We start from the raw sequence: 16,092 nt of genomic DNA on the forward strand, positions 1-16,092 counted from the left end.
CTTGGAGTTATAGTGGATAGTTCTCTGAAGACATCCACGCAGCGTGCAGCGGCAGTTAATAAAGCAAATAGGATGTTAGGAATTATTAAAAAAGGGATAGATAATAAGACAAAAGATATCATACTTCCCCTATATAAAACTATGGTACGCCCACATCTTGAGTACTGTGTGCAGATGTGGTCTCCTCACCTCAAAAAAGATATATTGGCATTAGAAAAGGTACAGAAAAGGGCGACTAAGATGATTAGGGGCTTTGGAACAGGTCCCATATGGGGAGAGGCTAGAGAGACTGGGACTTTTCAGTCTGGAAAAGAGGCGATTGAGGGGTGATATGATAGAGGTATATAAAATCATGAATGATGTGGAGAAAGTGAACATAGAAAAATTATTTACCTTTTCCCATAATACAAGAACTAGGGGACACCAAATGAAATTGATGGGTAGTAGGTTCAAAACTAATAAAAGGATATTTTTCTTCACACAGCGCACAGTCAACCTGTGGAACTCCTTGCCGGAAGAGGCTGTGAAGGCCAGGACTCTATTAGGGTTTAAAAAAGAGCTCGATAAATTTTTGCAGGTTAGGTCCATAAATGGCTATTAGCCAGGGGTAAAGTATGGTGCCCTAGCCTTCAGTACAAGGGCAGGAGATGGATGGCAGGAGATGAATCGCTTGATCATTGTCTTCTGTTCTCCTTCTCTGGGGCGCCTGGCATTGGCCACTGTCGGCGGACGGGATACTGGGCTGGATGGACCTTTGGTCTGATCCAGTATGGCCATTCTTATGTTCTTATGAGAACAGCAGAATACAGACCCTGGAGTTCAGAAAAGCAGACTCTGACTCTGTCAGGGAATTAATGGGCAGGATTCTCTGGGAAGCTCATAAAAGGGAGAAAGAAATCCAAGAGAGCTCTGTCCACATTAAAGAAGCTTTGTTGAGGGCATAAGAAAAAACAATCCCTATGTGCAGAAAGAATAGAAAATATGGCAGGCAATCTGCTTGACTTGAGAGAAATCTCTCAGGTGAGCTGACGCACAAATCAGCTTACTGGAGGGGTAAACCGGACAAATGAGTAGGTTTTTGTTTTTCCTGTGGAGTACTGATGCATGTTTAGCCTCTGACCCCATACAGAATATGGCCTTGGCACTTCCGTGCATAAACTACGTCCATAGCAGTAACGGTCTTCCGCTTCACATACTCAGTGTGAGTAACCGCATCTCGGATAGCCTTCTCCAAAAAGGACTGCAGCACGCCCGGCGTCTCCTCCCATATAAGACCCGAAATATGCTTGACACCTTCATGATGAGCCAAATGGCGAATAGCAGGCCCTGTAATACCTTGGACATTACACCTCAACCACCCCCTTTGATGCTTAGCGCCTCCTTTTCCTAGTGCCTTACCTCCCTTGCCATAGCCAGATGTGATCTCTGGGATTTTGGAAGACCAGAGACGACTTGTGTGTCATGGATCCCACATCAGGATGGGTGAGGCTAAGCCCACTCTGCTCTGAGACCCTGCTCCACCCTGACCTTACTCTTGCCCCACCCCTGCTTTGCCCTCACCCTACCTCCTCCACAGCAAAGTTGGCCCAGGGCTCCAGCGGAGCAGCTGCTGGTGCTGATCTGCTCTCCCCACTTTGCACTCTTCAGCAGTGGTGGGGGAAGCAAAGCAAGATGGCCCTGGAGGCATCACTCCACTCCCATCAGGGAGCATGAGGCAATCCTCTTCACTCCCCCAGTGTGGCTGTTGGGGCAGCCTTGCTCCATTTCCCCTGCTGCTGGTGAGGGTGGGGTGGGGATGGACCCCTACTACGGGGATGGACCACTAGCTCAGAGACCCCCTGCCATTACCTGCAGTCTGGCCCCTCCCACACCTGATGTTTGTGGCACATGATCCCTCATAAAATCATGGAATCCCAGGTCTGACATACCTTGACCTCAGCAAAGCTTTTGATACAGTCTGTCACAATATTCTTGCCCATAAGTTGAGGAAGTATGGATTGGATCCACGGACTATAAGACGGGTAGAAAGCTGGCTTTAAGGCTGGGCTCAAGGGGTAGTGGTCAATAGCTCTATCTGGATGGCAGTTGGCTTCAAACAGACTGCCCCAAGGCTCAGTTCTGGGGCCGGCGTTGTTCAACATCTTTATTAATGACCTGGATGAAAGACTGGATGCACCCTCAGCAAGTTTGTGGATGACAAAACTAGTTGGAGAGGTAGATATGTTGGAGGGGAGAGATAGGATCCAGAGTGACCTGAATAAATTGGAGGACTGGGCCAAAAGAAACCTGATGCGGTTCAACAAGAAGTGGAGAGTCCTGCACTTGAGATGGAAGAATCCCAAGCACTGTTATAGGCTGGGGACCAACTGGCTAAGCAGCAATACATTGGAAAGAGACCTAGAGGTTATGGTGGATGAAAGACTGGATATGAGTAAACAGTGTGCCCCTGTAGCCAAGAAGGCTAATGGCATATTAGGGTGTGTTGGAGGAGTATTTCGAGCAGATCTAGAGAAGTACTTATTCCCCTCTGTCGGCACTGTTGAGGCCACATCTGGAATATTGTGTCCAGTTTTGGGCTCCCTGGTATAAAAAGAATGTGGATGTGCTGGAGCAGGTTCAGCAGTGGGCAACAAAATTGACTAAAGGGGCTGGAGCACATTACCTATGAGAAGAAGCTGAGGGGTGATTTAATAGATTGTATCAAAAGCTTTGCTAAAGTCAATCTCTAACAGTATTCTTGTCAACAAGTTAAAGTAGTATGGATGGGCTAAATGGATGTTAAGGTGGATAAAAATCTGGTTAGATCACTGGGGCTCAAGAGGTAGTGATCAACAGCTCAATGTCCAGTTGGCATTCAAAATTTTCCAGGGCTAGGTCTTAGAGCTGCATTCATTCAACATCTTCATTAACGATCTGAATAATGGGATGGATTTCATTCTCAGCAAGTTTGCAGATGACTAAGTTGTGGCAGCGCAGGGCGATAGATATGCTACAGGACAGGAATAGGGTTCCAAGTGACCTAGATAAATTGGGAGAATGGAGCAAAAGAAATCTGATGAGGTTCAACAAGGATAAGATGTAGAATTCTGCACTTAGGACAGAAGAATCCCATCCACATCCAACTGGTTAAGTGGCAGTTCTGCAGAAAAGGACCTGGGGATTACAGTGGATGAGGCTGGATGAAAGTCAGTAGTGTGCCTTTGTTGCCAAGAAGGCTAATGGCAAATTGGGCTGCTTTAGTAGGAGCACTGTCAGCAAATCAAGCGAAGTGATTATTCCCCTCTATTCAGCACTAGGTGAGGCCACATCTGAATTACTTTGCCCACTTTTCGTGGCCTCCCCCACTACGGAAAGGATGTGGACAAACTGGAGAGAGTCAGCACAGGGCAACAAAAATTATACGGGGGCTGGGATGCATGACTTCTGAGGCTTATTCAGTCTGCAGAAGGGGTGAGATTGGATACCAGCCTTCAACTACCTGAAGAGAATTGGGGAATTTCCAAGATGAAGAAGGTAGGCTGGTGTCAGAGATGGCAGATGACAGAATTTGCTGAGGGTGCACTGACTCTAAGATGCTTGTACACTAATGTCAGAAGCCGAGGAAACACACAGGAAGAATTAGAAGCCCTGGCACAGTCAAAGAAGTATGAGGTGGTTGGAATAATGGAGACTTGGTGGGATGATTCACATAACTGGAGCACGGTCATGGAAGGTTATAAATTGTTTAGGAAGGACAGACGGGAGAAAAGGAGGAGGACTTGCGCTATATGCAAGGGAGCAGTATGATTGCTCAGAGCTCCAGTTTGAAGAAGGAGAAAATCCAGTTGAGTGTCTTTGGGTTAAACTTGGAGGTGGAAGTAACAGAGATGATGTTGTAGTTGATGTCTGCTATAGACCACCAGATCAGGGAGATGAGATAGATGAGGCTTTCTCCAGGCAGCTAAGTGAAGCTTCCAAATCACAGGCCCTGGTTCTCATGGGAGACTAAGCATCCGGACATTTGTTGGGAGACCAATACATCAGCACACAGACAATCCAGGAAGTTTTTGGAGAATGTTGGGGATCACTTCTTGGTACAAGTGCTGAAGGAACCGACCAGGGGCCATGCACAACTTGATCTGCTGCTCACAAACAGGGAAGAAATAGTAGGAGAAATAGAAGTGGGAGGAAACCTGGGCTGCAGCGACCATGAGATCATAGATTTCAGGACCTGGACAAAAGGTGAGCAGTAACATACAGACCCTTGATTTCAGGAGAGCAGACTTCGACTCCCTGAGAGAACGGATGAGCAGGATGCCTTGGGAAACAAAGATGAAGGGGAAAAGAGTTCAAGAGAACTGGCAGTATTTCAAAGAAGTAGTCTTACTGAAGGCACAGGAACAAACCATCCCGCTGCGTAATAAGAAATGCAAACATGGTAGGCAACCAGCTTGGCTTAAAGGGGAAATTTTTAGTCAGCTTAAACTCAAAAAGGATACATACAAGAAATGGAAACGTGGAGAGTTGACTGAGTATAAACATACAGCTGGAGAATGCTGGGCAGTAATCAGGAAAGCAAAAGCACAATTAGAACTGCAGCTGGCAAGGGATGTGAGGAGTAACAAGAAGGGTTTCTACAGGCATATGAACAATAAACGGGTTATCAGAGAAGGTGCGGGTCCGTTACTGGATGAGGGAGGTAACTTAGTGACAGATGATGTAGAAAAAGCTGAAGTACTCTTTGCTTTTTTTGCCTCAGTCTTCACAGACAAAAATCAACCTCCACATGATGGTCCTAGACAATGCAGTATGGAAAGGTGGAAGGCAGCCATCTGTGGGGAAGGAACAAGTTCTGAGCTATCTAGAAAAACTAGATGTACACAAGTCCATGGGTCTGGATTTAATGCACCCAAGGGTACTGAGCGAGTTGGCAGAGGTTATTGCTGAACTTTTGGCCATTATCCTTGAAGACTCTTGGAGATCAGGGGAGATACCGAATGACTGAAAGAAGGTAAACATAGTGACCATCTTTAAAAAAAGGGAAGGAGGACAATCCAGGAAAACTATAGACCCATCAGCCTTACCTCAATCCCTGGGAAAATAATGGAGGGACTCCTCAAGGAATCCATTTTGGAGCACATGGAAGAGGGGAAAGTGATCAAAAGTAGCCAACATGGATTCACCAGGGACAAGTCCTGCCTGACCAATCTGATTAGCTTCTATGACGAGGTAACAAGCTCTGTGGACATGGGGAAGTTAGTGGATGTGATACACCTTGACTTCAGCAAAGCTTTTGATACGGTCTCCCACAACATTCTTGTCCATAAGTTAAGGAAATATGGCTTGGATTCTTGGACTGTAAGATGGATAGAAAGCTGGCTTGACAGTCAGGTCCAACAGGTAGTGGTCAATGGCTCAATATCTGGATGGTGGTCTGTTTCAAGCAGAGTGCCCCAAGGCTCGGTTCTGGGGCCAGTGTTATTCAACATCTTTATTAATGACCTGGATGACGGACTGAATTGCACCCTCAGCAAGTTTGCAGATGACACAAAACTAGGGGGAGAGGTAGATTCATTGGAGGGTAGAGAGAGAATCCAGAGGGACTTGGATAAATTGGAGGACTGGGCCAAAGGAAATCTGATGTGGCTCAATAAGGAGAAGTGTAGAGTCCCGCACCTGGGGCAGAAGAATCCCAAGCATTGTTATAGGCTGGGGACTGACTGGTTAAGCAGCAGTATGATGGAAAGGGACCTAGGGGTTACGGTGGATGAAAGGCTGGATATGAGTGAAGAATGTGCCCTTGTAGCCAAGAAGGCTAACGGCATGCTAGAGTGCATTAGGAGAGTATTTTGAGCAGATCTAGAGAAGTAGTTATTCCTCTTTATTCGGCACTGGTGAGGCCACATCTTGAATATTGTGTCCAGTTTTGGGCCCTCCCAGTATAAAAAGGATGTGGATTTGCTGGAGCAGGCTCAGTGGAGGGCAACAAAAATGATTAAGGAGCTGGAGCACAGACCTGTGAGGATAGGCTGAGGGATTTGGGCTTGTTTAGTTTACAGAAGAGAAGACTGAGTGGTGATTTAATAGAAGCCTTCAACTTCCTGAAGGGGAGCTCTAAAGAGGAGGGTGAGAAACTGTTCTTAGTGGTGTCAGATGGCAGAACAAGGACTAATGGTCTGAAGTTACAGAGGGAGAGGTGTAGGTTAGATATTAGGACAAAACTATTTCACAAGGAGGGTGCTGAAGCATTGGAACGCGTTGTCTAGCAAGGTGGTAGATTCTCCATCCCTTGAGGTTTTTAAGTCCCAGCTTGACAACGTCCTGGCTGGGATGACTTAGTGGGGGTTGATCCTGCTTGAAGCAGGGGGCTGGACTAAATGACCTCCTGAGGTTCCTTCTAGCCCTATGATTCTGTGCGAACAAGGAGAAATGGTTTCAGGTTGCACTGGGGTAGGTCAAGGTTGGATATTAGGAAAAAAATGTTTCACTACGAGGGTGCTGAAGCACTAGAATGGGTTACCTAGGAAGGTGATGAAATCTTTCATCCTTTGAAATTTTAAGTCCGAGCTTGACAAAGCCCTGGCTGGGGTGACTTAGTTGGAGTTGGACCCACTTTGAGCAGAGGTTTGGACTTGATGACCTCTGGAGGGCTCCTTCAACCCTAATCTTCTGTGATTCTATGGAACTGAAAGGCAACCAAGACCCATTTAAGGTGCGACATATGGGTGGTGAGTGAATGCCCCTTCTGCAACCCACTCTACACCCCTATTCCCCTGCACCTCCCAGGGAACCAACACCACCCCCCACCACAGCAGCTAGCTCCCATTCCAGGTTTCTGTCCCCAGTCCCTGAGCACCCCCAGGTCTCTCAGCCTCCTTTCTCCCAATGCACGGCAAAGCCCCAGCCTACCCAGTTGCACCAGGGGCCAATCCTTACTGGCCAGCTAGAGACCTGGGCAGCTGTGCCATGGCCCCTGCCTTCTCAGAGGGCCAGACAACCATGCTGCAGCCCCAGCCTTCCATGAGGACCAGGAAGCCATGCAATTGCCCCAGCTGTCCCAGCTATCTGGAGCATGGATGGTTTGCCTGCATTATCCACTGCCCATGGTACTACACTTTGGGAATTAAAAACAAATGCACGTATGTAGAATGAGGGAAAACTAGCATAAGCAGCACTGCTGAGAAGGATCTGGGAGTTGAGGATGATCATAACCTCAACATGATGCAGCAATGCAATGCTGCTGAAAAAAAACAAAAATGCAATTTATGTTGCATAAGCAGAGGCTAAGCATGGAAGTCATGGGAGGGGACAGTACCACCGTACTCAGAGCTGGTAAGACCTCAGCTGTACTAGAGTCCACCTTTGGTCACTAATGTATAGAAAGGATGTACAGAAACTGGAAAGGATCCAGAGGAGTGTGGAAAAGATGATCAGCTAGGTGGAGCACAGCCATATGAGCAAAAGCTGAAGGAACTGGGTATATTTAATTTGGAAAAGAGGAGATTAAGGTGAGGAAGTGATAGTGGTCTTCAAGGCAATGGTTTCAAATGAAAGCACAGCAGATGTAAATTAAATCTCAATAAAAACTTCCCACATGTAACACAGCAGCAGGGGCTGGGCTGCCAACGGGGGAGGCAAATGGGGCAACTGCCTCTGCGCCCAGCATTTCAGTGGTGCTCAGAGCTCCAGATGTCACTGCTGTTACTTTGGTGCTATAGCAGCTGTAGCTGCAGGTCTTGCTGAAACACCATGGCAGTGCTATTCTGGGCTGCCCGCAGCTGCCAAGGATTGGGGGTGGCGGGAGACAGTGCCACTGTATGGACCGTGCTTAGGGCTGACTGCCCTTGGCCCTGTCCCATCTGCTCCTGGCCACACCCCTTCCAGGGCATGGAGCTACAATCAGCATCCCTTCCCCAGGGTGCTCAATCCCACCACATCTACACTTCACAGCAGGACAATGGAAGAACATCTAGGAAGGTCATGGAAGCTCCTTCACTGCAGGTTTTCAAAGGGAAGCTGGTGGCCTTTTATCCTGGAAGGTTTAGATGCCTGAAATCCTGCACCTTAACTGGATGACCCTTGTGGTCCCTATGTTTCCATGATTCTCTGATTATAACAGTATCATTCCAGGGCCTTCCCTTACATTAGTGCCTTTCACCCCACATATCGCCATAGTGTTTTGCAGTAATACAGGAAATACTATCAGCCTCCTAGCTCCTACTTGGTTAGGGAAGCAGGCCCCTTGCTGCATAGCTAGACAACAGTTTTACATACTGTTAGGAGGGGATTGGAATTTGTAAAGAAAAGTGGGTATTTGCACAGCTACTAGGCAGCGTAGTGATGCAGAATGGAATTACCTATCCTGGAACCAGGCCAGGATTCCAGAACCAACAGCTCACCTCTGAAATGGTGCCTGGAATGGTATTTTAGGGTGATTGGGGTCAGGGCCTGGTTTACATCCCACGCACAAGTCAGCACAAGAGCCAACATAACACCCATTGGGGCACTGGACAATGATGACTCAGAGGGAAGGGAACCAACACCACTTTTTACAGGCAGCACCAGGGTTTTTACAGCAGGCATATTCTCTGAGATGCTAGTGAGGCCAAGCTGTTTACAAAGGATACCCTAGGGGCTCCCAGCCTAGAGTGGGGATGGCTGCAGGCCATTTCTCTTGAAAGGGAACTAAAGCAAACCAAATCCCATCAGTTGTCAGGGAAGCATGAAGCTTGATAACGGCTTGGAGGATACAACGCCTGCAGCTTGTACCCCACTCACTGCCCTAATGCACAAGTCTGGCCAAGCTCAGCTGCACTGTGAGAGCTTGCTGACCTGATTAGACAGCTCTGAGGCAAGAGAAGCCCTTGCTTTGTGTCTCCATGAAAGAAACATGTCTCATTAAGTCCCCGCTTTGTCTTGCCCTGGCAGGGCTCCTTTGTGCCTGCAGCCACTTGAAGGCGAGGAGAGGCCTGTTCGGAATGTTGGACCTGTCACTGGAAGAATGGAATCTTGCCTCCTCTATCATTAACTTGGCCTTGCTTTCCACTCACCCCCATCACCACAGCAACAGCTTACTGCCAGCTCCTCAAGAAGGGAGACCGCCCCCACCTCCCCCTCCCACACACACTTCCTATTCCGTTCCTCAGCAAACAGCTTTAACCCCTTCCATGGCTTCAGGTGAACCTGCCAGTATCCCAGTGATGTCTGGTGCCCAAGGGAAACCAGAAGGAGAAAACTCCAAACACAGGGGTAGCGAGTAGCAGTGGGGAGGACAGAAGGGTCGTGTGCCCCTCCTCAGATTCCACAGGCAGGCAGGGGTAAGGGTCCTGCAGCTGGTGGGGCCAAAGACTCTCCTCTTTTGGCCACCTGCTGCACGCTCCCAGGCAACCTCTGGCAACTGTGTGGGAGGGGACACTGCCTAGTGTGGACAGAGCCCCATCCCACCCCATTACTGAGAGTGGGGCAGCACAGCAACACACTCCTGAGTCCCAGGCAGCCTCAGGCCACGCTGCCTGGACCACTGCCCAGTGACCTGCAGCACAGTGAGAGGAGGAAGCGGGGTGGCTGTAGTGTCCCAGGAAGCTGCTGTGGACACTGCTTGCCCAGTGCAGTGCAATGCACTCTTTTGGTGCAGTGCAGCAGGTCACAACTCCTGCTCCCTGCACCAGGTAATGCTGCATGGGGAAGGGACAAGATGGAGAATGTGCAGGCCCAGGATAGAAGTATCGTGGAGAGACACATGGCCCACTTTTGCTAGTGCCCTCCCCCCAACAGGTGCCTCTGTCCAAAACTTACTTGTTGTCAAAAGCAAACCAGTGAAAACCACCGCCACCAAGTCCACCAATGGGGAGGCACAAAGGAAACAATGACCAGAGGCCCAGAAATTTAAAGTGGCTCCGGGCTCTGCCACAGCTGCTACTGTGGCAGCACATGGAGCCCAGAGCCCATTGAACTGTTGCCAGAGTCCCAGCCAGTGCACTCTGGGTGGTGCAGGGGGCCATAGTCCAGGCCTCCCTCTTTCCAGGGGCATGAAGCCAGACACACACTTTGCCCAGGGGCCTACGGAGGCTATCAGGGTGCCTGCACAGCACATCTTGTTATGCTGCCAGTTACACTTCCCTCTCCCTACGGCCAGCGCAATTACTTATTGCACTGACAAGCAATTTAACTCTTCTCTCTCCAAAACCTCAGTGCAGTGAAACACTGAAGCACATGCTTAAGTTCATCTCAGTTCAGGAAAGCCCTTGGCTTTAAGCACATGCTGGAGTACTGCACTGAGCAGGGATAAATTACTGAATGGGGGCAAGAGAGTTTCCTTTCTCCATGCCTGCCCAGATTCTGATGGGAGGTGTAGGCTCTTCCCAACTGTTACTTAAAAAAGGCAGCTCAATGTATAGGCAGACTTTTTGTGATGGGCTGGGTCACAGTGATCCCCTTGAGATGCTACCTGACAGGCTGATCATAACACTGACCCTGCCCACCTGCCCTCTGGGGCTCCTCATCACCCTGTCCTGCTGAGCCAGAAACTCTGGTCTGCCACATCAAAGGCACAGAATTGCGATAACAGCTCCCAGCAGAGTAACACAGATCCTGAGAACAGGTCAGCTCTGGGAAGGTTCAGTAACAGGGATTTCACACAGCATCCCAATATACAGCCCCTCATGGGCCAAAACCCCAAATAAATCCTTTGTACTATACACAAAGTTTACACCCAATTTTCCTTGGGTTGGAAAAAAGAGTCTTCTGATGAGCAACAAATACCCATATTTAGAGCCTTTTAAGCCAGTAAAGACTTTAGCCCCACCACTCCATTGCTTTCTGCTCTCCCGCTCAACACCAAGCATATACAGGTATAGCTGCACACAAAGAGCAGCACCAGATACTCAGCTGGGGTCAACCTGCTTCACTTCAAAGTCAGCAGAGCCATGCTAATTTTCATCCGTGGGGGGATCTACCCCAGTTATTTTAATCCTTCTCTCCAACTCCTCTTCCTGTCAGCCTATGGTAGGCAAGCACAGTCAGTACATCAAATGATTTTATTTCATTTAAGGAGTGGCACTAATAGAATTACTTATAATACTATGACTAATTTCCACTCCAGCTCAACATGCATTCTGCAAGCATCTGATTTTAACCTAATCACAAACTCTAATGCCATTTACATTATTACAATTGTACATTTAACTACACTGTGATTGGAACAATCAAGCCATGAGGCCTAACCATCTCTGCATCAGGGAGGCATCTAGCGGGTATTGACTGAAAAATAATCAGGCACACAGTGGAGCAGAAACTAGGGGCACTGGTAAAGCAATGCTGTACATTGGGACTGGAACCATACCAGGTCTGGATTCAGGTACACTGACAATCCTTTGTATAGGGCCAGGAATGGATTAGCAGGCACACCGCAGGTCAAGACAGATGCAGATTTCCACAGCTAGAGGGGAGTCCCAGAGCATTGTCTCATAACAGGAAAGAAGTGTGTTGGCGGAGCCCAGTTACAGGGGCTGATTTTCAGAGTTGTGGAACAGTTGGAGTTGGTTCTGCTTTGAGCAGGAGGTTGGAGTGAATCACCTCCTGAGGCCTCTTCCTACCCTAATCTTCTATGTTCACAGCTCTCATGGACTTCAGCTGGAGTTGTAAGTGATCAGCATTTCTAAAAACGAGCCCCAGAACAGAACGAGAATCTAGAATTACAACTGAAGATTGGAGCAAGTCAGAACTGCGGCCTGGATGAGGAGAGTGTCAGTATATACAGTCAATAGTGCACTATGGGAATTCAGAGGGAAGTGTGCATAATGTGCCTGAATGCTATCCAACTTTACCAATTGCTGTCAATGGGCTACTTGTACTAACACTAACACTGTGGATGCCCTAGTAAATTAAGCCCAAATGGGAGGGACGCAACTCTATGCTCTGGGTATCCCTAAACCTCTGTCAGCCAGAAGCTGGGTCTGGATGACGATTACTCAACTCTTTTGTTAGTCTTTAAAGTGCTACCGGACTGCTTTTTAGTTTTGCCATCTTCTGTTCATTCCTGTGATGGGATCCTTGGGTTGTAGTCTAGGACCACTGTGACACCTTAACTCTATAGCCTGGGGTGTCTCTCACAATGCCTTGCTAGTGACAGAAAACAAACATCTCCAGGCACCAGGGTCACTCACAAGAAAGAAATGTAAAGCCCTGCACCCAGGTAGATTTTCTGAATGCTCCCAGAGCCATTCATGAATCCTTCATAGAAAGACACTTGCCAAACCCTCCCAGTACCTAGCACTATGCCTCAGGAATACACTTCCTTGCTCTGCTCATCTTGAGCAGTGCAAATTATAGGTTGAACCTCTCTCACCTGGCACCCTTGGGACCTGACTGGTCCCAGACAAGAAAATTTGCCAGAAGACAGGAGGTCAATGTTTTCTAGCACATTACCAACACTTCTACTGCTTTCTGGGCTCTTAGGGGTAAATTACAACTAAATAACAGCACAGAACACTGAAAGCCAGGACTGGTGGCTGTGAACAAACTTTATGGGACCATGGGAAACTTGGCCACACCCATGCTAAGTGGTCATCCCGCTCACTAAAATCATGCTGGATTACGAAGTTTGCTGGAGGAGACAGTTCTGAGTTAGAGAGGTTCAACCTGTAATTGGTTCACCATGTCACTGATGGAAAGTGGCTATAAACCAGCTTTTTTAAAATGTTACTACCAGCCAATTAGTTGTAGTAAAAAACAGAATTGTCAGACACATGGATGACCACAACACAATACTACAAGCACAGCAGGCTGAGCAGCCAAAGGCAGTGCTAAACAAGGAAGAAAGCTGGAAGCAAAATGACCTCAAGGAGAAGAAAGCCAGTTCAGATATCTCCTATTTTGGTAGAGGTAAGCAACCACTTTCAGGTTCTCTAACCATGTGATTAAGCGGAGAATGCTGTGGCATTGACCACACAGGGACAGGATGAGAAGACCCCACTGACTGGAAGGCGTGGGATGTATAGTCCTAGGGATGGGGCTTCTACGACCACCACCCCAAGAGAAGACGAGTGGTGGTGGTGGTCGTGGGCTCCCTCCAAAGATGGGTGGAGTCATCCATCAGCCATCCAGACCTGGAATCCCGGGAAGTTTGCTGCTTACCAGGAGCTAGAATCCAGGATGTGATGGAGTCCTCTTCCAAAAATCAAACTTGTGGAATATTACCCTTTCCTACTCCTCCACATAGGAATTGATGATACCGCCAAGAACGACCTTGAGCAGATTGTTGAGAATTATGAAGCTCTGGGAAAGAAGATCAAGGAATATGGAATGCAAATGGTGTTCTCATCCATCCTCCTGGTTGAAGGAAGGGGAGTCAGTACAGATCACTGACTTGTGGAGGTAAATGCGTGGTTGCACAGGTTGTATCAAAGAGGACTTTGGTTTCTTTCACCATGGGACTCTGCTTCAGGAACAAGGATTGGTTGGAAGACACAGGACACACCTAACAAAAGAGAGGAAAGACCATCTTTGCAAGCAGGCTTGCAAATCTAGTGATGAAGGCTTTGAACTAGGTTTGTTGGGGGACGGTGACACAAGCCGTGAGGTAAGCGGGGAAGGAGAAAGGAACAGCAAATGAGGACCCCTGATTCCAAAGGAGAAGGTAGGCCAAACAGCTAACTACCAAAGGGGTTTATACACAAAGACAAGAAGCCTGGGAAACAAACAGGAAGATTTAGGGGCCCTGGCACAGTCAAAGGAGTATGAGGTGATTGGAATAATGGAGACTTGGTGGCATGACTCGCATAACTGGATCACAGTCATGGAAGAGTATAAAAACTGTTCAGGAAGGACAGGCGGGGAGAAAAGGAGGAGTGGTGATGCATGTGAAGGAGCAGCATGATTACTCAGAGCTCCTGTGTATGGAGGACAAAAAGCCAGTTGAGAGTCTTTGGCTTAAGCTTAGAGGTGGTAGCCACAGAGGTGATGTTGTGATTGGTGTCTCCGATAGATCACCAGATCAGGTAGATATGGATTTCTTCAGACAACTAAGAGAAGCTGCCACATCACAGGCCTTGGCTCTCATGGGAGACGTTAATCACCCAGACATTTATTGGGAGACCAGCACAGCAGCACAGGAAGTTTTTGGAGAACGTATGGGATAACTTCTTGGTACAAGTGCTGAAAGAACCAACCAGTGGTCATGCACAGCTTGACCTGCTTTTCACAAACAGGGAAGAAACAAAACAAAAAGCAGTCAAGTATCACTTTAAAAGACGAGCAAAATAGTTTATTAGGTGAGCTTTCGTGGGACAGACCCACTTCTTCGGACCATAGCCAGACCAGGGAAGAAACAGTGGGAGAAACAGAAGGGGGTGGCAACTTGGGCTGCAGTGAACGCGAGATGGTAGATTTCAGGATCCAGACAAAAGGAAGAAAGATGAGAAGTAAAATACAGGCCCTTCATTTCAGAAAAGCAGACTTCGGCTTTCTGAGAGAGCTGATATGCAGGATCTCTTGGAAAACATATGAACGGGAAAGGAGTATAGGACAACAGGCAGTATTTTAAAGAAAATCTTATTGAAAGCACAGGAACAAACCATCCTGATGTGCAATAAGAAAAACAAACATGGGAGGCAGCCAGCTTGGCTTAACCAGGGAATCCTTGCTGAGCTCAAACTCAAAAAGGATACTGTAGCACGTCCCGTGACGCCCAGCCCCTTGGTCTAGGGCGGGCGGCAACAAAAGAGGGGGGTTAGGGCACCAGCCCGCACTCAGTTCGGGCAGTCAGCGGCTCACCGCTACCCCCGTACAGGCCCCAGCCCTCAGTCCAGGGCGGGGCAGCAGTTCACAAGAGTTATATAGTTCTGGGCCCAGCCCTCAGTCCAGGGCGGGGCAGCAGTTCACAAGAGTTAAGCACCGGCCCAGCCCTCAGTTTGGGGCGGGGCAGCAACACAAGGATAAACACCGGCCCAGCCCTCAGTTTGGGGCGGGGCAGCAACACAAGGGTCTACGGACAGGCTCAGCGGGGGGCTGGCCCTGTCAGGGAGGGGGATAGGGGGTCGCTCACGTGCAACCCCAGCAGTGGGGATCCAGACCGCAACACACTGCCATTGGTTCGTGAGCGACGTTCCCCGGGCCACTTCCTACCTCACCCTCTGTTGGCGGCAGGTCCCAGTCCATCTGGTCAAGGGGTCCTCCTAGGTCGGTCTCCTCTGGGTCATCCACCTGTGGGGGCTCCGGCCAATCGTCCATGACCACGTCGTTAGGGTAGTCAGGCGGTGGCAATACAGGAGATGCAGGGCGGGCCTGGGTCTGAGTGCTGTAGGGATCCGCTGGGGCTCTGGGGCAGCCTGCTCCCGGGGCCTTTTCCACGGCAGGGGGTCTCCACCAGCGGGAAGGTCCTGGTAGGTCCGGGAAGTCCGGGTAGTCTCCTTGGGGCATACGGACCCGGAGTTGCGTGGAGCCTCTGGGGGCCTGCTCCTCCGGCCTGGCCGGGCGGCTGCAGGCCCTCACCCTTTGGCCCTGGGGAGCTCGTGCAGGCACGTCCTCCCTGCCCGGAGGCCCAGCACTGAATGGCTCCCGAGTCCCGCCTTTGGCTCTTCTAGCCCTTGGCCCCGCCCTCTGAGGGGCGGGCCTCTGGTCTCCTGACTCCGGCCCCGCCCACCAGGGCCTCTGCATAGCTTCCCCGGCCTCCGGGTCTGCAGGAGGCCATACTGACCCACTACAGATACATATAAGAAGAAACTTGGACAGATGACTAAAGAAGAGTATAAACATATTGCTGGAGAATGCCAGAGAATAATCAAGAAAGCAAAAGCACAATTGGAACTGCAGCTAGCAAGGAATGTGAATGGTAACAAGAAGGGTTTCTATAGGCATGTTAACAATAAGAGGGTGATCAGAGAGGGTGCAGGGTTGTTACCGCCTGAGGGACATAACCTAGTGACAGATGACGTAGGAAAAGCTGAAGTACTCATTGCTTTTTTGGACCCAGTCTTCACAGACTAGATCAGTTCCCAACCTATGGCACTAGGCAATGCAGTATGGAAAGGAGGTGGGCACCCCTTGGGCAGGAAAGAACAGATTACGATCTACTTTGAAAAAAGCTATGGTATACAAATCTATGGGTCCAGATTT

At 48.9% G+C, this 16,092-nt stretch overlaps 2 protein-coding genes across 2 annotated transcripts in view; both read right to left on the minus strand.

Annotated features, from left to right (window-relative positions):
* CCDC33 (coiled-coil domain containing 33) overlaps nucleotides 1-16,092 on the minus strand; it is a 305,981-nt gene that overhangs the window by 239,495 nt on the left and 50,394 nt on the right.
* Nucleotides 1,109-4,938, minus strand: LOC142019554 (histone H4-like). The gene is made up of 2 exons (XM_075006621.1): nucleotides 4,899-4,938; nucleotides 1,109-1,425 (listed from the first exon to the last, which is right to left on the minus strand). The coding sequence occupies exons 1-2, from the start codon at nucleotides 4,936-4,938 to the stop codon at nucleotides 1,109-1,111; spliced, it is 357 nt and encodes a 118-aa protein (XP_074862722.1).

This window comes from Carettochelys insculpta, chromosome 12, assembly GCF_033958435.1.
Source record: "Carettochelys insculpta isolate YL-2023 chromosome 12, ASM3395843v1, whole genome shotgun sequence".
In the NCBI taxonomy this organism is placed as follows: domain Eukaryota; kingdom Metazoa; phylum Chordata; order Testudines; family Carettochelyidae; genus Carettochelys; species Carettochelys insculpta.

What these genes read in the sequence shown, in the direction of transcription:
- LOC142019554 (XM_075006621.1), bottom strand. Translation starts at nt 4,938, where the DNA reads ATGGCCAAAAGTTCAGCAATAACCTCTGCCAACTCGCTCA. An exon ending in AACCTCTGCCAACTCGCTCA is followed by an intron (nt 1,426 to 4,898) that starts GTACCCTTGGGT and finishes CCAAAATCCCAG; the next exon opens with AGATCACATCTGGCTATGGC.